Source organism: Notamacropus eugenii, chromosome 4 (genome assembly GCF_028372415.1).
Source record: "Notamacropus eugenii isolate mMacEug1 chromosome 4, mMacEug1.pri_v2, whole genome shotgun sequence".
In the NCBI taxonomy this organism is placed as follows: Eukaryota; Metazoa; Chordata; class Mammalia; order Diprotodontia; family Macropodidae; genus Notamacropus; species Notamacropus eugenii.
Window position 1 is genome coordinate 93,979,362 of NC_092875.1, and position 23,965 is coordinate 94,003,326.

The 23,965-nt window shown below is 41.7% G+C and overlaps 1 protein-coding gene across 4 annotated transcripts in view; it reads right to left on the reverse strand.

The window, feature by feature from the left end:
- Positions 1-23,965, reverse strand: part of LOC140500393 (maestro heat-like repeat family member 5) — a 193,782-nt gene that overhangs the window by 57,594 nt on the left and 112,223 nt on the right. For 3 of the 4 annotated variants that reach the window (XM_072602917.1, XM_072602916.1, XM_072602918.1), the window contains exons 29-34: positions 22,727-22,855; positions 18,801-18,960; positions 14,617-14,672; positions 6,841-7,025; positions 1,802-1,904; positions 807-881 (exon numbers count right to left, since the gene is read on the reverse strand). In XM_072602917.1, the coding sequence (XP_072459018.1) occupies positions 1,802-1,904; positions 6,841-7,025; positions 14,617-14,672; positions 18,801-18,960; positions 22,727-22,855 (633 nt within the window). In that variant the 3' untranslated portion in view covers positions 807-881. Of the gene's footprint in view, positions 1-806; positions 882-1,801; positions 1,905-6,840; positions 7,026-14,616; positions 14,673-18,800; positions 18,961-22,726; positions 22,856-23,965 lie in introns of those variants that run through there. The other variant, XM_072602921.1, reaches the window with a different exon arrangement.

Sequence of the window (23,965 nt, forward strand, 5' to 3'; positions counted from 1 at the left end):
GGGCAGGGATTATAATCTATATAAATAGATGAATGGGGGAGATCCAAGAGGGTCATGGTGCCTCATCCAATGTTGCACAACCTACGAGTGGCAAGGCCAGGTGGTTTGACATGTGAATATAAGATGAGAAGGAAGGATAAACTTTTTCTAAAATTTTATCTGTGAAGGGAAAAGAGATATGTTAATAGCTTGAGGGAATGTCAAGGTGAAGTGGAAGGATTTGGGTTTAGAGAGGGTAGAAATTGAGGAGACTTGGATATACTTGTAGGCAACAACAACAAAAAGAAGCTTTTCTGATTGCAGAGGTCTAGGCCCGGGCAGGAGTGAGAATAAGGTGATAGGGAGGAGAGAACAGTCTCCATGAATGGCCTTAAGATCCTTCGTATGAATCATTTTTTTAGGACTGGCTTCTGGTCCTGCCTACCATCTCTGTCAGCTTCCTCCCACCACCCTTGGGCTGTGTACAACTGTTCCTCCCTTTATGTCCTTTGCTGCTGAGGTCCTCTCCTGACAGGTCAGTTTGTTATGAAGTGAAACCTGAGAACCACTGTGGATCAGGAGTCTAATGCTGGCCTGATTTCCTTTTCTGGATCTCAGTTTCCTCCTCTGTAAAATGAGGGAGGCTAGAAAAGGTGATCACCAAGCCACTGCCAGCTCTAACTTTCTATGTTCCACAGTTTTAGATCCCCAGGGCTAGTGGAAGCCAAGCTGCTGGAAGGAGAGAAGCAGGGAGAGGAAGATGGAATGGGATGGTGACTGAGTGGGCATTCAGGAAAGGAAGGGGCTGATCCCAATTTGAGACTTACTGTAATAGAACAAGGCCAAGTCAGAATCACTTGCACCCTCGAAGATTGTATCAGGATAATAAGAGATGATGTAACCTGAATGGACGAAGAAAGAAAAGGGTTCATTGAGATCTCATTTCCCTGGAAGGAGATTGGTGAAAATAGAAATGAGCAACAGCCATAGGGCATGTTTGGCACTCCTCTCAGGGTAGGGGTGAAATCAGGATATAGTTGAGGGTAGGTTAAGGTATGGTCAGGAGTGGGGTGAGGAGAGGGTTGGAGGAGGATCTGTATTGGGTGTTTTGTCAGGGTTGGCCTTATGGGCATTTGGTTGGTTAGGTGCTTAGTAGATGGCTGGGGTTTCAGAGACTAACTTTCTATTTCATCTACAGCCAAAGTTGGTGCTGTGCTATAAGAAAGGGAGAGGAGAGGGGAGTAGAGGAGTAAAGGAAAAGACAAGAGAGGAATAGAGAAGAAGAGAAGGGAAAGAAACAGGAGAGGAGGAGAGAAATGAGACAAAGGGGGAATGGAGGAAAGGAAAGCAAGAGAGAGTAGAAGAGAAGAGAGGAGAGATGCAAAAAGGGGGAGAGACAGGATGAGAAAGCTAAGGGAAGAAGAGGGGAGGAGAAAAAGAAAGGAGAAGGGAGAGAGAGGAGTAAAGCAGAAGAGAGGAGACAGACATATAGGAAAGGAGGAAAACTGAAAGGCAGAAAGAGAAGAAAAGGGGAGAAAAGTTAGCCAAAATGGGGGTAATGAAGAGGGGAGAGGAGAGCATGCAACAAAGAGAGAGACAGAGAAGAGAGAGACAGAGAGAGAAGAGAGAGAGAGAGAAAGACAGAGAGAAGAGAGAGAGAGAAGGGAGGGAGAGAGAGAAATGAGGAGAGAAAAGCAGGAAAAAAGAGTTGGAGCAGAAAATAAAGGAGAAAGAAAGGGACAAAGGAGATCAACAGGACAGAAGAAGACAAGAGAGAAGGGAAGAGAGAAGGCTCAGAATATTCCAGCATCCCCCTCCTTACCTAAAAACAAGGCGACTGAAATTTTGAGGCCTTCCTGGGGACTGCGGAGATATTTGAGGGCCTACGAGATGTAGACCTGAAATTGTTCATCACGATTCTGCATCTGTGTCATAGAGATGATATTGGGGGCCCTTCATTTTATAGGCTTGGCTGCCCTTTCCCCAAAGGTTATGGGTCTTCTGTCCCAGGGCCACTGTATACTCTTTGCTCTTTGGATCCCTCAGGGGGAAGAGGGATCAACTATGACCCATGACTCCGGGCCCTTAGCCCTAACCTGGCCTCCACAGGCATGTTGTGTGTTTACTACACATTTTCTCAATCACTTATTAATAATGCACAATGATAATAATAGCTCTCATTTCTATAGGGTTTAAAAGTTTACAAAGCACTTTCCTTATATTAACCCTGTGAGATAGTACAAGAACTTTGAACTCCATTTTAGAGATGTGTAAATTGGGGCTTAAGTGAGGTTAAATGAACTTATTCATGGTCATGGCATGTTCGGCCTTGAGGCCAATGGGCTACCCGAGTCTTACCTTTCACCTGTCGCAGGTCTTTGGTGGCCAAACCAGATAAACGTATTGAGAGAAGAGACTTTCCAGAGTCGAACAAGGGTTAGGCTTTATTCAGGGTCTTGGGTACATGTGCAGGGTGAATTCTTCCTCAGGAAAGAGGAATCCTCCTCCTCCCAAGGAGCAAAGATCGTACAGGAAGAGGTTGGGAGCAGGAGAGGGGAGGGACCCTCTGCCCTCTAAGGGCCCCTCAGCACGAAGAGCGCCTTCAGGCTTTCCTGTCCCTACTTAAGCTCTCCCGCCGCATAGTTTGCACATGAATACCGTGCCTGCTCTCACCCCTTAGCTAGTCAACGATAGGTGTGCTCAGACCATGGGCCAATCTCAAGGGTGGGATGCTCTCCCCAGCAAGATTCCCATGGAGAAGAGGCGGAAATGCACGAGATAGCCCGTGTCTCACACCTCAATTCCCAGCTGTTCCCTGGGGGGCCTCATGAGAACTCTGAGGTTTAGAAGTCCTCACCTTTACATGCCCGAGACTATCCAAGTGAAACTGAGCTTACACCCCCAACAATGGCACAACTAGGAAATTTCAGAAGTGGGACTCACACCTCTGCCTTCTGAAACCCACTACTCCTTTCCACTCTCTTAACTGTGGAATCAGACATCAGACATTTACTGAGCACCTACTGCATTCTCAGTCCTGTACTATAGGATTTATGGGAGGGAAAGGAGGAAGTAAGACTAGATTCCTTGACCCTCCAGGAACTTAGAATACTGAAATACAAGGTAGAGAGGGCCAGGGATCATCTCTTGAGATGTGGGGTTCTCTGAGGACAGGCACTGAAGGGACCCTACCCCTTCAATAACTTTGCCTCTTTTTCTACTAATTTAGCTTACTTATACTTCAAGAAGGCTGCATAGGATGAACAGAGCAACAAGTTTTTAACATTGATTTTGTAAAAAAAAAAAAAAAAAAGACCACAAATAGTGAGAAAACAAACTGAATAGGCAAGGGCAGGAAGTAAAGAATATGAAAGTTGGAATATAGACCCTTCGAACATAGAATGGGGACTGTTGGACCTAGAAGAAAACAGAATGCTGGAATAGAGAACACTGAATATTAGAATTACGACCAGGGGTGCACTAGAGTCAGCATGTAAGGACTCCAAGGCACTGCTGCTAATTTTTCAGTGTGAGTATTCCAACCCTAGAAAGCAGCTACAAATCAAGGCTTAGTTTATTGTTTTGTTGATTGGCTAGACTTTTAAAAAAAAAAGGAGAAATCTTAATGTAGATTTAACTTAGAAGCATGTCTGTACATTTGTTTCTCCTGGAGAGCTGGTAGTTAAACATTTACCAGGATATCCCTTCTTGCTGGTCAGAGTAAGAAGCTGGAAGGCTCAGTAAAGAGGACCGCTTGGAATCCAAGAGAGGTCAAGTGACTGGCCCAAGGTGACACAGGAAAAATAGAGAGTTATATATACCTATATATACACACACAAGCATGTATGTATATAAATGTATATATGTATGTACATACATATACATATATGCATTTATGTATAGGTATATAAATGTATATGCCTATTACATACATACATACATATACAATATCTCACCACAGGCCACAGAATCACAAAATTATAGATTTGGAAGGGACCTCATCTAGGTTAATCCCTACCTGATAAAGAACTCCCAGTACAATATACCTGCTGTGTATTCCTATGCCCTCTCCTTGAAGGGGAATACACCACCTCTTGAGGAAGCCCAGTCAGCTTTTGGATGGCTGTAATTGTGACTGATCTTTCCCTGACATTTACGCTAAATGAGTCTTTTCTACCTCGTCTCCTTGCTCCTGGTTCTTCCATCAGGCACCACAAGGGGCAAGTCTGATCTCTCGTCAGTAGAGAGCCCTCAGTCTATTCTAACTCTCCTTTCCCTCTTCCAATCTCTTCTCTTCTTCATGATAAACATTCCCAGTTTCTTTAACTATGGGTAGCCAGTTGGTACAGTGAATCGGGCTCTGGGCCTGGAGTCAGGAAGACTCGAGTTCAAATTCAGTCCCAGATATGCTCTAACTGTGTGACCTTGGGAAAGTCACTTAACCATTTTTTGGCTCAGTTGCTCCAACTGTAAAATTGGACATAACATTCATTACAATCTTTGTGGCTTCTGTGTTTTGCCTTCCCATTGGAATTATTTCTCTGTATCTCTAGCATTTTCTTCCTGAGCATCTTCTATTCCTCCTTTGTAGAATCTTAGTTCATAAAATTCTATTTATCCTTCCCCTGAAATCTGTTTTCCCTTTGACATCTGCTTTTCCAAATCTAAAGGGTGCCTGGCTTTCCTCCACTGTATTATAAAATCTAAAATGGCGATGATGATGATGACAGTGATGATAAGTGGCATTCATGTATTTATGTAGCACTTTAAGGAGCAAAATGCTTTATGTATATTGTCTCTTTTGACTCTTACAACCACCCCAGGAGAAGATATATACTTCCATTAGCCACATTTTACAGATGAGGAAACTGAGGCAGAAAGAAATTATGATTGGCCCAGGGTCATGGCTATGTTTTGAGGTTTGATTTGAACTTAGGTCTTCCTGACTTCAGGTCCAGTCTTCTAACCCCTTTGCCACCTAAGCACAGTTGCCACTTGTGGTATAGTGTAGTTCCTTCTCCCTGAAGTTCCCAAAATTTCCACTTTGGCAAAACCAACTCCTTCTTATTAGTAAGACTCATAGCATCAGAGAATATCTAGTCTAGGTGTTCTTAACATAGGGTCTGTGAACTGTTTTTGGAAAAATATTTTGATAACTCTATTTCAGCATTTTTCAATAGATTCTACTTAATATAATTTTCTTTGTGACCCTATGTACTTTATTATTTAAAAACATTATTCCAAGAAACAATCCATAGCCTTCACCAGACTGCCAAACAGCTGGGGGAGTGTGTGTGTGTGTGTGTGTGTGTGTGTGTGTGTGTGTGTGTGTGTGTGCAGAAGAGATCATGATATAAAAAAGGTTACAAACCTGTCCTAGAGTCCAATCTTTTCATTTTACAGATGAGAAAACTGAGGCCTGGAGAAGAGTGAACTTACCCAACTAAGGTCACCCAGCTAGCTAATAGTAAAGCACTCTGGTTCCCTAATTCCTAATCCAGTAGAGGACATTCTTTCCTCTATTGCTCTAAGTTTGCTTGCTATTCTAAGGATCAGCTCTGAAGCTTAAATTTTAATGAACTATGAGGAAGCTTGGTTGGTGGAACCTATGATATGAACAGGAGGCTCTAAGGTTTACATTTCTAAAGGCGCAAGTCTGTCAGACACTAGAGCCTTGGCAGAGGGCACTGTTACCATTGCCTGAGTGATGGGAAACCTTCTTGTTTGCAATTAGAAACTCTTAGAGAAACAAAAATTCAGTCCATGTCGAGTCTCCTTCATTTTAAATTGGTTCAGGAAAAAAAGCAACCCCAAAATGTTGCATCTTTTGAGTGGAAAATTTTGAGAGGGAAGGTGGGTGTGAATTGAGAACTTGGAAACCTTTGCTCTACAACTTACTTTTTTTAAAAAAAAAAGATGTTGAGAATGCAGGTGTGAGTGTGAAAGACAGAGTGGGTAAATAAAGAAGGTGATAGATTGGCAGATTTAGGGACTGTCATAGTTGGAAGGGAGCTCCCAGGAGATGAATTAACAGAGGATGGGACTGAGACTTGGAGAGGGGAAGAAACTCACTCAGGGTCATACAGCCAGTGATTGGCATCGACAGAATTTGAACTCAGGTTGCTAAGTCCTAGTCAAATGCTCTTTCCGTTTCTTATTCAGTATTTTAGTACCTAAATTGAGACAGTACTAAACCATGTCATCTTAGAAATAGCCTCTTACGATATAGAGTAATGTGCCAGGGTTTAGCAAGTAACTTGTTGAATTAAATGGAATCAATAAGCTTTCTTTCTGTGATCTGCCCCAGGCAGCTTTTTCTCCTTAATAATACTCATAGAATCATAGACCAGAGGTGTCAGATGTGCAGCCTCACTGTGGTTACAGCACTCCCAAGTGTGTCTGAACAAGATTAAAAGCTAATTGGGAAATGTTTAGCAAAATAAAGAAAAAATAATAGAACAGAGAGAATGATAACGTTTAGTTTTTAAAGTCAGTATGTAGGTAGAGATCCTTACATATGTATGGTTTAATGACCATTTCAATTGGAAACCCACCACAGGTCTAGACTGCTGCTGTTGGAAGGGACCTCAGATCATGTAATATCTAGAGGCAGAGCAGGAAGGAACCTTAGAACAGAAAGTAAGAGGTGGAAGGAACCCGAGAAGTCACCTGTTCTATTTTTTTCTATATTATATGATTTATAGAAATAAAATTTTTTCTATAGAAGTCATATAAGCCACTTATGACTTTATAAAGGAGGCCACTAAGTCTCAGAGGAAAAGAGTTTCCCAAAGTTACCTCTAGAATTAGTGGGACCCAGTGGTCACAGCTTTCTACCAAACCACAAGCTGTGGCCCTTACCTCAGAGGGCTGGACATTGGCTCTGCCTCCTGTGACGTCTCATTTATCTTCGGTGGATCAGTTAGGCCAAGTTCAAACATGTAGTGCATCTGAGTAAGAAGGCCCAGGAGGAGCTGTGGGTACAGGAACTGCATGACTTCGGTGTGTTCTCTGCAATATTGGATCTCATAGAGCGCATTCATGGCCTGCCAGGAAGAAGACAAGGGAGAGTAGATCTTAGGGTGAAGATTTCTCAGAAAGGCAGGGCAGATCTCTTCTTCAGATCTTTCAGGTTTGTCCCTCCCTAGTCCCAGTCCTGTTCCCTTGTCCCAGGCTTTGAGCTAATATCTCACAATGGGCCACTGGACACATAATTAATTTAGAGTCCATCAACTTGATTTTCTAATATTTTGATAACTATATTTCAATATAATTTCCTTTGTATTTTATGCATTTGAAAGCATTATTCTGAGGAAGAGTTCCCAGGCTTCATTAGATATGGGATCCATGACACCAAAGGGTTAAGACCTCTTGCTCTAGGGCTCTGGTCCAACAATAATGAGCATTCCCATAGTGCTTGTAAAGTTTCTGAAACTTCTCTCACAAAAGTCTTCTCAGGTAGAAAGTACATGCATTATTATTCCCCTCTTATAGATGGAAAAACTGAAGCTTAGAGAAATTAAGACATTTGCAGGAATAGTGTCTCTGGGAGATTTGGAGTCCCAAGGATTCTTTGCACCCCAGGACATTTTTAGTTAGTAAGGGAGTGTCTCAAGACAGATCAATCCTAAGAGGTTGGCCTGGGCCCTCTATAACTTGTATCCAAATTTGTTTTTCTGCACATGAGCTTTGGAAGAGATCATAACCTCTACTCATCTCCATTATATTGTTGCACTCCATTATATTGTCACACAGGAACTCACAGATAGGCCACTTCCCTCCCTTTTCTCTATCCCGGTTTCTTTTACTGATATGAATCCCAGGAATGCTTGGACTCTAGCATTCTCCACAGTTTGCCAAAATTTCATCTCTCTGTCCCTTCCTAGAAACCATCTTCCTCTCCAGCGCTACTAGTCCACTCAATATCTCCTAATGTATACCATCTTCACCACCAGATTGTTCCATTCAAAATCTTCCACCAGCTTCATTTTCAAGCAAGGCTGATTGAGTTACTCTGCCTCTACCATGAACCCTCTTCTGTTGCTAGTCTGATTCTGTTATTGTCCCCTCCAAACACACCCTTTTCCAGTCCAAGTGTACTACTCACTGGTGCTCAACAATCCTTTCTCTTTTCCAGGCAGATTGTTCATTTTAATGTCCTTGAACATGCACCTTCCTATCAAGCCAGAATGATTTGGTCTGCTCATTGATCCTTCTATGGATCTCTATGGCCAGATAGGTCCTATTTTTTGTTTCTCAACTTTCACCATACCCATCAGCCAGAATGATCCACTCATTGTTCTCCAACATGTAATTTCATCACCAGTCAGATTGTTCCACCCACTTTTCCCCAACAGTCACACAACTCTTCAGCTTGACTGGTCTACTTATCTCCCAAAATACACCTTACTTCATAGCCAGTTGGGTACTTTGATGGTATCCCCTTACCTCTTCTCCCATCACAGAATTACACTCATTGTTCCTCAACAGTGTATCTTCCTGTCTAGTTGGACTTGTCTAGTCTCTGACAGCAACTATACATCCTTCTATCCATCCTGTCAATCAAATACTCTATATTCAGTGCTAAATCCACGACAAGACAAGGAATACAATAAAAGGTAAAAGAATGCCTATCCTCCCTCTCCCCTACAAAAACCTCACATTCTAAACAAGGAAATATCATGAAAATAAGTGGGATCAAGTAAGATAAATACAAAATAGATGAAGGAATTTCTAAGGGAAAGACACTAGTAGCTGGAGTGCGGAAGGGGGACTAGGAAAAGCCAGATGGATTCAGGTACTCATCAATGTCCTATATGCATTCTCTTCTCTATTCAGAGTTGTCCTTTGGTCTAGTGGCCTTTTTAAAAAAATAAACTTTAACTCCCAAATCATCTCATAGATGCAAGATACTCCTAATTATAAAGTATTAGATAAAAGTCCCAAGTGAGTGTTAATGTTTCCGCCATCCATTGCATATGGCACTAACATGCTTTAATGTCTGGAGGTCGGCTCTAGAAAATTGAAATTAAGAAAAAAAAATTCAGGCCAATAATGCATTTAATAACTATACTTTTTGTTTGCCATTTGCTCAGTTTGGATTATCTCATGAGCCTTGAGAAGTTTCTTATCCAAACTTCCAAGGGGCTGTCACTGTATGGACTATGCCCATCTCTGCAGAGCCTTGGGTTCTTGGACTCTGGGAAATTTATGGACAAGAAGAGTCACAGACTCCAACCGATACCCCTAAAAGAGTTCAATATATTTACAAAGTTAGCCAAGGGGTGAATCAGGCCTTCCCACCTTCCTTTTCTCCCTACTTCCCTTTTTTCAATTAATTCTAATTCTTAAAGATCCCAAAGGACAGATTTGAGAACAGAAGTAACAGATAATACCTTGTTTCCCCACCAATCATTGCCTTAGAATCCCTGGGAAGTGGTAAAACTAGTGAAACATCACGAACCCTCATCAGAGAAGAGACATATTGCAGGGAAATATGGGGAGCCCTTTCTTGCTACAGCTTCTCACCAACTGATCTAAGGATGCTGACACTGTGTGACACAGATAGTGGATATGGGACTTGATTTACAGCCTCACAGTGAGATGCAAACTTCCCAGAAATGCCTAGGAAAATTGTAGTACCTCATATCAAAATTGTAGTACCTTGCATCAAAGGTCTTTGTGGTCTCAGCTGGCTTTAAAAACATAGCCTTAAATAATCTCATAAGGATACCTATGTTTTGTTCCAGGGCAATATTTCATAGTTTTTGTGTTCTGCCAAATGGATGATCCAGATAACCATCCATTTAGGAGACATATACCATTACGGGGTGAGGCAAAGGCAGGAGAGATTGATTGCCTTTCCAAAATCCAAAAGTTAAGTCCTCTGGTCCTACAACATCAAGTCATTGGTTCCTTTATATGAACCTGCCTCTCTACATAAATTGTCCCATTCACTAACTGTTCCCTACAGGTACCTCCTTTGTAGCCACACTATTCTATTCACTTACCCCTAAATATGCACTCTTCTTCAACATGTTCCATTCACTGTCCAATATCTAAAACCTCCTTATCCAATCAGACTGGTCCATACATTGTGTCCCGCTGTGTACCTTTTGTTTACTCTAGGCTGAGCTATTCATTGTTCCTCAGTAATGCACTGCCCTATCTAGACAGCACAATACGCTCACTTTCTCCTAACTCTCAATAGTCCTTTCCAGTCAGACTGGCTTATCCTCTAACAAACAGCCTCCTTTTTAACCAAATCAGTTCCCTCACTCTCCCCAAATATACACTCCGCTCCAGAGCTAAGCTGGTCCGCTCAGTTTCCCCCAAATTAAATTCATACTCTCCAGTCAAACATATCCACTCATTGTCCCCCAGCGTTGATATTCTTCTCTTGCCAGACAAGTCCACTTGCTGTGTTCCAAGATGCACCCTCCTCTTCAGACAGTGTTCCTGTTGTTACCTCACATGTCCTTTCTTCAGCTAAATTACTCTTCATCACTGTCTTGCTGAAGTAAAATGCTCCTCTTCAGTCAGACTGGTCTACTCATTGTTTTCTAACACATATCTTTCTTTCTCTTTCCTTAACAATACACATCTCCTATTACAGTGGTCCATTTACTGTCCCTAACACATACCATCCTTCCAATAAACTAGTACACTCACTCATTGCCCTTTGAGTGAATATTCCTTTGCCATTTGATTCACTATTTGTCCCAGACGTACTCTTTTCCTGAATGATTCTCACACTCTCCATTCAAATGTGTCCATCTTTCCAGTAAGGTACGTCTACTCACTGTTGTCTAACACGTACCCCAATCCTTCCCCCCCAGCCCTTCTTAACTAGTCTCCTACTAATCAGTACCCAACTCTGATTACCTTTGTCCACTTACTGTGCTCCTATTTAGCCAAACTGACCTATTTACTATTGCGAAATAAAGACATTATAGCTAGACCACCTCAAAACTTGAATCCTCTTCTTCTGAAGACAATTTGGTTTAGTCATCTCCTTCCAAAATGCATTATTGCTTCATTTAACAAGTTGAATTCGAAATGCTTATAGGGCATGCAGGAAGAGAAATTCAGCAGTAGTTGATGATACTACGAATCCTAGCCTAGAATTCAGGAGATGGATTAGATCAGGAGTAGATATAGAGGTATGGGTATTGTCTACAAAGAGCTGACACTTGAAACTATGGGAGCTGATGAAATCTCCAAGAGAGATAAGTAGAGAATGGAAGGGAGGCTAGTAGTAGTAAGTGCTGAAAAATATCACATTAATAGGGAAAGTGATAGATGCTCATCCAACCAAGGGACTTTGAAAAGGATACAGACAAGGAAGATGAGAAGTGAGACAACAACTGCATAGAGGAAGGGTAAGGCTTATGAGCATATCAAAAGTTGCAGAGAGGTCAAGGCAGTTGAAGACTGAGAACTTAAGAGGTCATTGTGAAACTTGGAGAGAACAATATCAGTCAAATGGTGGAGTTCAAGGACAGTAAGAGGTTGAGAAGTGAGGGGATCATGAAGTTGGAAAGCAAACATGTACAACACTTTCTGGTCATTTGGCTGTGCGAGGGAGGAGACATACACAACAAGAGCATGAGGAGATGACAGAGTCAAGTGAGGGCTTTTTCAGGTTGGGGTAGACCAGGGCATGTTTGTAGCTAGGAAAAGAACCATTAGAAAGAGATTGATTATGAGACAGAGAGCCAATATTCAATGAGGCACACTTAGAAGAAATGGGAGGGAAAGGGATTAAAGAATAAAAGTTGAGAGGTTGTCTTAAAAACAAAAAAGATTACCTGTCAAGTATAGGAGTAAAGGAGATACATCTGGGTAAAGATATAGACTGTCAGGTGTGCAATAGGAAGCAGCAAGGGAGTTCATGAAGGACAGGTTCCATTTTCTTCAAAAAGGAGACAGTGATATCTATGGGGAATGGGGCAGGAGAGAACACTTGGTGGTGTGATAGGCTTGAGGAAAGAAGAGTAAGAGGGCTCAGCTAAGATTAGATAATATGGATTTGAAATAGATTCAGTTGGAACAGTGAGGTTGCTTCCTCCAGAAGTATTTGGGATTATGGAGAAGGCAAATGGTAGAGGTGAACCAGGTTTGAGGATTGGCAAGGGATGAATTGCAGTTAAGACTGAAGACAAGAGAGTTCAAGTGTGCAGAACAATGCTTTTGGTAACAGGATGGTCCATGATATGAACAGGGCAGTAGAGAAGCAAGGATGATCTTGGACAGGGGTGAGGAATCTATGGCCATGAGGCTACATGTGGCCCTCTAGGTCCTCAAGTGCAACCCTTTGACTGAAGCCAAAATTCATAGTACAAGATTTGTTTCTATTTGTTCTGTGATGTTTGGATTCAGTCAAAGAGGTGTACGTGAGGACCTAGAAGTCCACATGCGGCCTTGAGGCCACAGATTCCCCACCCCTGATCTGCAAGAAGAGGGAAAAATGGGGGAGGTTTGAGGATAAATTGAGGCGATGAAATAGGTTTAGGCATTTAGAAGGAAGAAGAGGAAGAAATAGAAGGGTAGGATATCACAGAAGGATGCTAGAATCATACATCTAGAATTTGAAGGGACCCCAAAGATCATCAAGTTCAATTCCTCATTTCATAGATGAACTATAAAGAACAATCAAGACCCTGGAGAAAGTAAGGAAGACAACAATCATTGAACAAAAGCACCAATTACATACCAGATACTGTGTTAAGTGTAAATATGTTCTCATTTATCTTCACAATCCTTGGAGGTAGGTGTTATTATTAGCTTCATTTTACAGATAAGGAAGCTGAAGCATACAGAACCTTTGATTTGCTCAAGGTTATACAGCTCATAAGTATCCAAGGCTAGATTTGAACTCAGGTTTTCCTGGCTCAATGCCTAGTTTGCTAAACCTCCCAAATACCGAAAACTTTTCTTTACCCCAATGGAATCTCATATCCCTCCATTTCTCTCTCTTCTCCTAGTTCATTCATTATGCTATCTAACTGATTCTAACACTGACTCCCAATTAAGGGAGAATGACTAGGGAATTTTAGCTAGTTGAGTATCATGGAAATGACATATATAAGAGATGTTGGTGAGTTCAAAGGTATGATCTACCCAGTGAAAGGCAGAAGAAGGGCAAAACTTTAGATGGTGGGAATGCAAGAGGTTGATGAACTGGGAAGGCCAAGGGGAGGCCAAGTATGAAAGGTGGGTTTGGAGAGACATACTATGCTCTAAGTACTGACCTCCTAAAGAAAGGAGGGAGAATGACATGGAGGCCAGCAGATCACTATGAAGATATAGACAGATGGTGTTAACCTCAAAGAAATAGAGGTGATTAAGTGACGATAGTAGTGGAAAAGGGAGTATATATCAACTCTTCCTCATGGTCCAGTGGATCAGAGGACACAAGAGAAAAAGAAACCAGTTTTAGAGAAGTTGGTCAGGTATGTGCATTGCCCTCTGGAGAGTGTCAAAATAGAATGTGAAGAGATGGAAAATGAAAGAAAGTTTGCCAACGGTCACATTCTACAGCTCACATGGAAAAGGAGATTTGAGGATATAAGGGGATGAGAAGTAGTAGGATTGACTTGAATTAGACAAGAGTATGAAGAAATAGCAGCATGGGAAGGGAATATTTCCCTCAGCCAGAGAGGGACTGAGTCACTGAGATTAAGAGAGGAAAAAGTATGAATTTATTAGTCATAGGTACCAGTTGTTTGGGGACTTTACCTTTCTGGGTCTTATGATGTTTAAGGTGCAATGTTCCATCTCTGAATGCTGTGAAGTTGGGGGAGGTGGCAGCAGAAAGTTCAGCTTTGTGGTCCATGCCTCCAGAGACTGGAATTCTCTCTCTCTCTCTCTCTCTCTCTCTCTCTCTCTCTCTCTCTCTCTCTCTCTCTCTCTCTCTCTCTCTCTCTCTCTCTCTACTATCTATCTATCTATCTATCTATCCATCTATCTATCTCTCATCACCAACTCATTAGTAATAGCCCAAGATGGAGGAGCATGTAACCACCACAGAAAATATCTCTCATGACAATAATTTTACCCAAGTGGGTGCTGCCCTTCAGTAACACATACCACAACCCCTCCACAACTTGTAAATGGCTTCTTAAGCACCTTGATGAAACAGAAAATGAATCTTTTTCCACTTAGCTAAGCAGGCCTTTAGCAAACTAAAAGCAATTTCATCTCTGAGGCAGTTAAGTGGCACACCAGATAGAGCACAGTGCCTGAATTCAGGAAGATTTGAGTGAAAACACGTCATTTAGAGCAATGAGATCCTGGGCAAATAACTAAATCTTCCTCAGCTTCAGTTTCTACATCTATGAAATGGGAACAGTTTGGAGGATCATTTGAGATAATATTGTAAAATATTTGGCAAACCTGAACCTTAGGCACTCTATAAATGCTAGTTATTGTTATTTGTTGTTGTCTGTATGACCATGTCACCACTTTCAACCTCAGTTTCCTCCTCTGTAAAATGGGTATAATGCATGCAATATTCTCACAGGGTGTTGTGAGGAAAATAGTTTGGAACACCATTACAATGCTAAAGAAGTGTTCATTCTTATTATTGTTGACATTATTAACCTTTTAGCTTGCTATGTACTCAGTTTTTCTTACCTGAATTAGCTGATCATGCCAGCGATCTCTCTGTGTGGGAGTAAGTAGTCTATCCCCTGTAGAAAAACAGACAAGATGCAGTGAGGACTAAGTCAAGGATTAGACCTGCCATAGATTCATTCCCATTTTCCTTGACATGCATCCATCCATCCATCTGTCATTATCCATCCATCCATCTCTCCCTCCCTCCAGTCAGTCACCATTTGTTAAGCACCTTCTGTACTGTGTGCAGTCATGTTAATAGCTAGTATTTACCTAGAACTCTAAGGTCTGCAAAGTGCTGTATAGATGTTGTCACATTTGATCCTCACAATGATCCTCACAGGTAGGTGCTATTATTACTGCCATTTTACAGATGAGAGCACTGCAGTTGAGGGAGAGTAAGTGACTTGTTCAGGGTCACACAGCTGTTAAGTGTCTGAGGCCAGATTTGGACTGTAATCTTCTTGAGTCCAAGACTAGCATTCTATCCATAATATCACCTGCATGTGTTCGTCCTTGGTTACAAAGAAGACCGTACCATCAGAGAAATGATGACATGACTTGCACTTGACTTTGCTTTGAGTGAGGGAGGGCTATGCAGGTCACCAACCTCTCTTCTCCTCCAGAGCCATCTCAATCCAGTGACCAGATATACATCAGGATGACTGGAGATGGCCCAGGATGAAGCAATTGGGGTTAAGTGACTTGCCGAGAGTCACGCAGCTAGTGACTGTCAAGTGTCTGAGGTGAGATTTGAACTCAGATCTCCTGACTCCTGCACTGGTGCTCTATCCACTGCACCATCTAGCTGCCCCCTAATAATGTCACCTAACTGCCTAATACACTGTGATTGACACTGGAAGGATATGGCCAAAAGAAAGAATCTATGGTTCCTGCCCTGATGTAGCATACAGTGTACTAGACGAGTTGGATCATGTACTTGAGGGGGCAACAAATGCCATTTCCTTGTACACCATTCCAGTCTCCTTCATGGACTTAAAGATTCTGTGCCCTGGAGTGTCTATTCTCTTCTTCCAATTTGACTCTGGCAGTTAACATAGTGTTTCAGTGGTAAAGATTTCACCCAAGGAGTCTCTACTCCCATGACACTATGGAGGGATAGTACAAAGGAGTGAATTCCTGGAGATTGGAGGTCTTCAAATGGCTTCATAGATGTTTCTTCTATAGGGCGGTGTTCATGCTTTAGGTGGAGGTTGGACTACATTCTCAAAAGACAGGCAGGAATTCCCTGTTTGTTCTGGTTGCCACATTTTTAGCAGAAACAAACTGGAAGTCAATCTAGAGGATGGCAACTGTGCCTGGAACTGGAGTGGCTTGGGTCTTCAGCCAAAGACCCAGGACTATCTCCAGTGGAGCTTCAGGTATCAGGTCAAATGTCAAAGGAACCAGGGTGTCAGATGACAGAATTGACAAAGAGCATGCTCCAAGAAGACTTCTGATGGATGTGCCTATTAGCATGCTGAGATATACCTAGAGTGTGAGCCCAGTACGATTTGGGGGAACTCAAATTTTTGGCAACAACTGCTTCCCCCAACCCTAAGCTCCCACATTTCGAGAGGGAAACACTTTTACCAGTGCTGTCCTCTAGCATCAAAGACTCCAACGCTAGCTATTTCTCCAGTTATGGTTATCAGATTTTTAGATATTGTACCCTTCCAAACCCCTGCCCATCAGAGTTCCTCTGTCTCCACAGGTGAAATTCCCCTATCCCTACCTGCCTCTCCCCATAGTCCTATCACTATATCAAATTTGACCCCACCACACTCTAGTTCCTCTCCTCAGACCTCCCTTTTGCACTGTATGCTTTGGAATCTGAATTTGTTCATTAGCAAATAACAATAGCTCCCATTTACATAGTGTTTTTTAAGGTTTCCATAAATTATGTAAGTGCTACTATTATCATTTCCATAAATTACGCGTGGTAAGTGCTACTATTTTCATTTCCATTTTGCAGAGGAAGAAAATGAGACTGAGTAAGATTATGTCACTTTTTCAAGGTCATATAGCTACTACATCCTAGAAAAGATCCAAACCTATGTATTGCCCAGGATCACATGACTGGTATGCATCCAAGAAGGGATCCAAACTTAGTTTTCTGATTCTAAGTCCATTCTTCTAATATACTGTGCCACCTTGCCTCTCCCTTCATTCTAGAGTTCTACTCTCCCCTTCTAAATCTATCCTTTGTTGCCAAAACCTCCATTCCTTTAATTTATCATCTCCATTTCTGGCCTCATTTATTCTCTTTGCAACTTTGACTCTAGAGTGGACCAGTTCAACTTCACGTTGTCTTACAATCTTGACTCCTTTTCTCTTCTTGTCCTCCTCACCAACAACCCCCCTCCCTACTTGTGCTGAACCTTTACTATCATCTGCCTTTTTCTGCTCATCCTACAGGTGCTGCTACATTTGCTCCTTTATTGATTGCATCCCCTATAAATCCAAGTTTATTGAATTGCAGTGGGACCCTCACCCTCATTGATGTAAGGAAAACCATTTATGCTTCTTTGCTTGCCCCACTCCTCTCAATAGCTGGTCTAAACCTTCCTCTTCCTCATCTCCTTAAACCTCCAATGTCACTCACACTTCTCTACCTCTCAACAGATGGCCTTGGCCTCTCACTTAATGAAGAAAATGGAAGCCATTCATCACAAATTTCCTCAACTCTATTCCATATCTCCAAGCCTCTCAAGATTTTCATCCAATCCTGTACCCCTCTAAGGAAGAAGTAGTCCTTCTCTTTCCCAAGGCTAGCCCCCTCTACTCATATAACCTCAATTCTTCTGAGATATGAGATATTTATACATGCGATAATACTGGTTAAACAATTAGTGGTCTTCTTGTTCCCCTTCTTTCCCCTTGCCCCTTTGCTCCTCTTCCCCCTTTCCTCTTGCCCTCCTCCTTCCCCTTCCCTCTCCCCCCCTTGCTTTCCCCTCTTCTCTCTCCTCTTCTCTACCTCTCTCTACGTTTTTCCTCTTATATCTACTGGCTCCTCCCTTACTGCCTATGAATATTCCCAAGGCCTATTTCATCCTTAATAACACCCTTAACTTGACCCTGCCATCACCTTCAGCTACCACCCTAGATCTAGCCCCACTTCCTTGCAGTGCCAGATTCTTGTAAAAAATTGCTCACACTTTCTGCCCCCACTTCTTTACTATTCATCACTCACTCCTTCATCCTTTTTTCAATCTGATTTCTGCCTATGCCTCTGTACTGAAATTTTCCTTCACCAAGGTTACCTGGGCTTTAACTGCTGAACCCAATGGCCTTTCTTAGTCATCCCCGACTTGACTTGCCTTTCTGTAGTCTGTGACACTGATGACTACTCCCTTCCTTTGGTTACTCTCTTCGCCCTTAGCTTGTGACACTACTTTCTCCTGGTCTTCCTACTTCCCTGAACATTTATTCTCAGTCTTCTGTTTCTGTGACTCTTCACCCATTTCTTGCCATCTAAGTATGGTTGTCCCTCAAGATTCTGTCCTGAGCCTTCTCTCCTTTATATTTATTCTCTTGAAGATTGTATTAGCTCCCAGAGAAGGTGATTCCCAAATCTGTATGTATAAACTTCATCATCCTCCTTAACTCCAACCTTCCATTGCCTCCTTCCTGACCGACATCTCCTAACTGATGCACCATCAACCTCTCAAAGTCAATAGGTCTACAATGGAATTAACTTCTCCCTTTCCTTCTTCCATGCTTCTTTTATCTTTTCTGAGGTAACACCATCCTCTCACTCATACAAGTTCATCCTTGTCTTTCTTTCCTATCTGTTACCACTCCTGTATCTTTCTAATAGCTACCATTTATATGGCACTTAATCTGTGCCAGGCAGAAACTATGATAAACATTTTAAAATTATCTCATTTGATCCTCAAAACAACCCTGGAAAGTAGGTGCTATTATTATACCATTTTACAGTTGAAGAAATTGAGGCAGACAGCAGTGATATGACTTGCTCAGAATCACTCAGCTGGTAAGTGAAGTCAGATTTGAACTTGGGTCTTCCTGACTCCATGCCCAGTGTTGTATATACTGCATTACCTAGTTACTATAATTAGCCATAATTCTACAGAGGGTGATTGACAATGGGACCCTATATTTTAGACGTGTTACCTTGTGAACTGAACATTGAACTTAGCACATTGGGGACTGCTAAAGTCACATAGGAAGAAACAAACCATTGAGGGTGATGATGCCCATCACATGGAGAAGGCTGCGATGGGGGAAAATGCCAGTTAGGAAATCTTCTTCGAGCTTGTTGTACACTAGACTCCAAGAGTGTTTGCACATAGCCAAGAGCACGTTGCTGGCAGCATCCTGTAAAGTATCTTCTAGTTCCTAGGGCAGCAGAAGGGGAAGGGGAAGCATGATTAAGATAAGCATGTGGGGCAGAAGTCTGATGAGGTAAATGATAGCTACTGAGCATCAAACAGCATACACAGTATTTTATATGGGCTTTATGTGTAGCACACACATCTCTGCAACCAAGTGACAAATACTTATTGAGCACCTACTATATGCCAGGCCCTGGAGACACAAGGACAAAAGTAAAAGAGTCTCTGCCCATGGGGAGTTTGCATTCTAAGACAGAGACAGCATGCACATATGGAAATATATACAGAACAAATGCCAAATAAGTATAAAATAATCAAATGTAAGGGTGTTATTGGGGAGGGAGGACATCACTGACATCTGGGGGAATCAGCAAAGGCTTTTGGTAGAATGGGGTATTTGAGCCTTTAAGGGTGCTTTGAAGATAGCTAGAGAACACAGCAGGCAGAATGCCTGGATTGGAGTTAGGAAGACCTGAGTTCAGATTCGGGCTCAGGTACTTACTAGTCATGTGACCTTGACCAAGTCACTTAAATTCTGATTTCCTCAGTTTTGTCATCTATAAAATGGGGATAATAACAGGTCTTACCTCCCAGAGTTGTCAGGAGGATCAAATGAGATGATATTTGTAAAGCATTTAGCAAAATGCCTGGCACAAAGTCAGCTCTGTATAAATGTTAGGTATTTTTATTATGATTATTCAAAAAGAGAGGAATTCTATGAGATAGAAATGATATATTATCACTACGTATATGATCCTTATCCCGAGAGACACTATGGCACAGACTTGAAGTCAGAGGACTTAGTTTTGCATCTCACATGTTGGCAGTATATTGACTGTGTAACTATGGGCATGCTGTTTAGACTTTCAGTGTCACAAGTACTTTTCTAAAACAGAATAGATGTAGAGAGAATTCTATCTTGGAGAGAGAATATCCTCATCAGAAGTTCCCAGTGCTAATGCAAAGGTCTGGACACACACACACACACACACACACACACACACACACACACATTTATTACTATTGTAGAGATGAGAAAATTGAGGCCCATGACCATGAAGAGGAAATCCTTTGCTCAAGAATACATTACTGGTACCAGTAAAGTAGCTATTGGGTCTCCGTTTTCTAAGACCAGCCACAGAGTGAGGTTTCTCCATCATTTTAATTTGCATCCAAATTGAAGGAAGGTATAGAACTCTCTCACTCAAAACAGAGCTGGTGGATTTGTGAGAAGAACACTGGTCAGGAAAGAACTTCTTGCATAGGACTGAATCTGGAGGTCACTTCCTTGTGGGAGGGCTGCAGTGTAGTGGAAAGGACCCTATAGTGTTCCGGGCTCGGAGAACCATTCATTCATGTATTGATTCTGATATATTTTGGGGTCATAAGTGTGATGTGGGAGTCATTTTACTTCTTTGAGACTCAGTCTCCTCCTCTGTAAAATAGGCAAATAACACTCATCTTATAACCTCTTACAGAATTGTGGTGGGGAAAATGTTTTGCAAACTGTAAAAGTATCTACAAGTGTGAATGACCATAATTATTACTAATATTACTATTATTAGATATTACTGTTACTACTACTACTATTTCTTGTTCAGTCCTTTCAGTTGTGTTTAACTCCTCATGACCCATTTGGGTTTTTTTTGGCAAAGAGACTGGAGTGGTTTGCCATTCCCATCCTTAACTCATTTTACAGATGAGGAAACTGAGGCAAGCAGGGTTAAGTGACTTGTCCAAGCTTATACAACTGATGTCTGAGGCTGGATTTGAACTCAGGAAGATCAATCTTCCTGGTCTGCAATTCTATCCACTAATCTACCTAGCACACCTACTACTAATATTACTCCTCCTCCTCATACTGATACTACTATTACTTGTATGTGATTTTAAACTAGTCATTATCTTTGGACCCTTAATTCCTCTTTGGTAAAATGAGGATAGTACTACTATGCTATCTAATTCACAGCACACTTGTTAGGGTTAATTTTGTGTGTGTGTGTGTCTGTGTGTGTGTGTGTGTCTGTGTGTGTAGGTGATTTATAATCTGCCAAGCATTCTTTCTCAAAGTAAGGAATAGTTGTAATTACTTAATTAAAAGTATTTATTGAGCTCCTACTATGTTAGCCAGTACAGGAGATAAAAAGCTTAGATAGGACATGTTCATTCTCTCATGGGGCTAGCTATATGATGGACGGTAAGACATCATATGTGGAGTACAGGATGACTATACTGCAAATTAATATAGGACAGGTGTGTTTGAAAGTTTCAAAGTGTTATCCAAGCTCTGAAGGGAAAAAGAAAAGTTGGGAAGGTTTCCCTGATGTTGGTATCTGAGCTGCGTTTTAAGGCAGGAGTGGAATTTCAGTTGGTGCAGAGGACAAATAAATTGCAAAGACTGAGAATAAGCTGAGCAAAGGTACATAAATGAGAAAGTGCACTGCAGTTAGGGGACAGAGGGTGGTCCAGGGAAGCAGACTATTGAGTATGGGGAAAGAAGAGAGTGATGACCCCAGTCTAGAAAGGTAGGGAAGCAGATTGTGGAAAATTTTGAATCTCAGGCTAAAGAGGGTTTGGGATTTCCTCTGTAATAATAGGGAGTCACTCAAAGGCTTTGAGCAGGGCAGTGACATGACCAGTAAATTTAGTCTGGCAGGATATGAAGGACAGATTGGAGGTAAAGGAGGGTGGAGACAGGCAGGCCTGCTGGGAAGGTATTGTAGAAAAGTCTAGGCTAGTACAAGAATGGTGACAAAAGGAATGGGGAGGAAGAAGGGATATTTGCAGAGAGATATGGCAGAACTTGGTAACTGAATGGATATGAGAGATGAGGGAGTAGGGTCAGTGATAAGATTTTTAGGATTTCCCCTCTGGTAGTCTGAGTAAACAGTGATGTCATTGATGCAAATAGTGAAGTGAGGAAGACCAAGTTTGGGGGCATTTAAACCAGACATTTAATTTGACACAAATCCTCACTTTGAATATCTTAAGGATTGTAATGTGGAGAGAGGATTCAAATTGTTCTTCTTGACTCCCAAAGGAAACAAGTCCAGGGGCTAAGGATGGAAGTTATGAGAGGCTCAATAAATAATATGAGTTGAGTTGGCTGTTATGCATAACTGGGTGTATGTAGCCAGAGGTTTTTATTGCAGGACTCCATTACCAATGAAGGGGGCAGGAAAAGAGAGAAGATTCCCTTCTGCTCCCATCCCCTTTGTTCAGTAATTCGTTCCTTCCCTGTCTAGATTACCTAACATTTCTGCAATGCTTTAAACTAGTTTAAACACCCATTTTCTCAAGTATCCTAATGGGGCATGTACTGTGGGTCTCATGATCTTATTTTACCAATTCTGGAGACTGAGGCTCAGAGAAACATTGTTAGCTCTTCGAAGTCATTTCAAACCAAGAAGTTGGAAACCTTCCTTCATTATTGCTCCTTGCAACAGTCTTTTTGGGACCTCACTCAGAATATATTTGTCATGTAATGGTAGGTATCAAGGATAGTAAGCTGCTGGAGAATAGACGTTTTCTTGTTTGAACTTCATATTCCAAGAGCCATGTTAAACATACAATGAGTTTCAGACCAGGTCTACTGATTATGAGTCTAGGGGTGTGTGTGTGTGTGTGTGTGTGTGTGTGTGTGTGCGTGTGTGTGTGTGTGTGTGTGTGTGTGTGTGTGTGTGAATGACTGAGTGTCTGTTTTAGATGGAGGGGAGGCTTTCTGTCTACCAAGGTCCTAAGTTAATCCTTCTTACAACAAAGATCCTTACCATGCTCCTGGTCATGTTTTCCAAAGCTAGTTCAATAAATCTTTCTGCCCAGTCATTGTTGATGTAGGAAGCTGCAGTGATGATGTTCTCAAGGATCTGGAGTAATCGGTACCTGTGCTTGGCAGCCATCTATAGGTGAAAGAGAGAGAAGAGTCACTAAAGAACAGAAATGTGACTTGACAGGAGGGAAATTGGAAATGACTTTAAACATCAGTGCCTGACTTCTGAGGAAGATTGGACGGGCTCTGGGGAAGGCTCCTTATGCCCCAAACTTCTCTCCCACTGGTTAGACATGCCCACCATTGTAATTTATTGAAGAGTGCTGGATTTGGTCAAGAGACATGGGTTTGAGCTCTATGTCTGATACTTGTGATTGAGAACTATGTTTCTTCATCTGTAAACTTGGAATAATAAGTTTAAGATGATGTGGAATAACTTTTTGTCATTAGTGGTCTGGACCTGTGATTTCATTGGTACAGGAAGGAAACCTTCTCTATCAGTGCACATTAGACATTTTTTCCATCTTCTAGGCTCTGCCTTCTCTAGTGAAAACAAGCATTAAATTCTTTTGGGGGAGTTCTAAACTCTTAGGTTAGTACTAGAGAGGGAAGGAGAATTATAATGACTCTTTATGGGTTGTTGTGAGTCCTTTAGTTTGCTTATATGTTCTGTAGTATGGAATTAAAAGTTGTCCTGTGGCTGAATGTTGTTAGCTGGAAGCTTGTATAGGACCTGAATGACCTTGTACCCATTTATGAGCCCTACCCATGAGTTATAAAGATTTCTATGGGCTACTCTGATTGGGGACAAATGAGCTAAAGAGTGCATTTTAAGAAACTCTCAAGACAGAACAAGATATGTATAAACCTAGAGTATAGGGCAATTGGCAATAGGTTACACATGACATGGGACACAGGCTGATCATACTTGATATGCCCACAGAAAGGAAAGAGAGAAGGAGAGGAAGAGGGAATAAGGGAGGAAGGAAAGGAGGGAAGAGGAAGGAAGGGAGTGGAAGAGAGAGAGAGAAAGAAAGAGAGAGAGAGAGAGAGAGAAAGTGATGACAAGACAACAGAATGATCCAGAGTAAATGGTGAATCCATTAAGAAGTAACCCTAAGCATCAAATATATTGTACCATCCTGGGCAGCTAGTCTTCTCTGGCTTCCTTATGATTGATGCATTCATTAAGTACATCTTAGTGTACTATTTGCTCTCAAGTATAAAGGAATGCACCTTC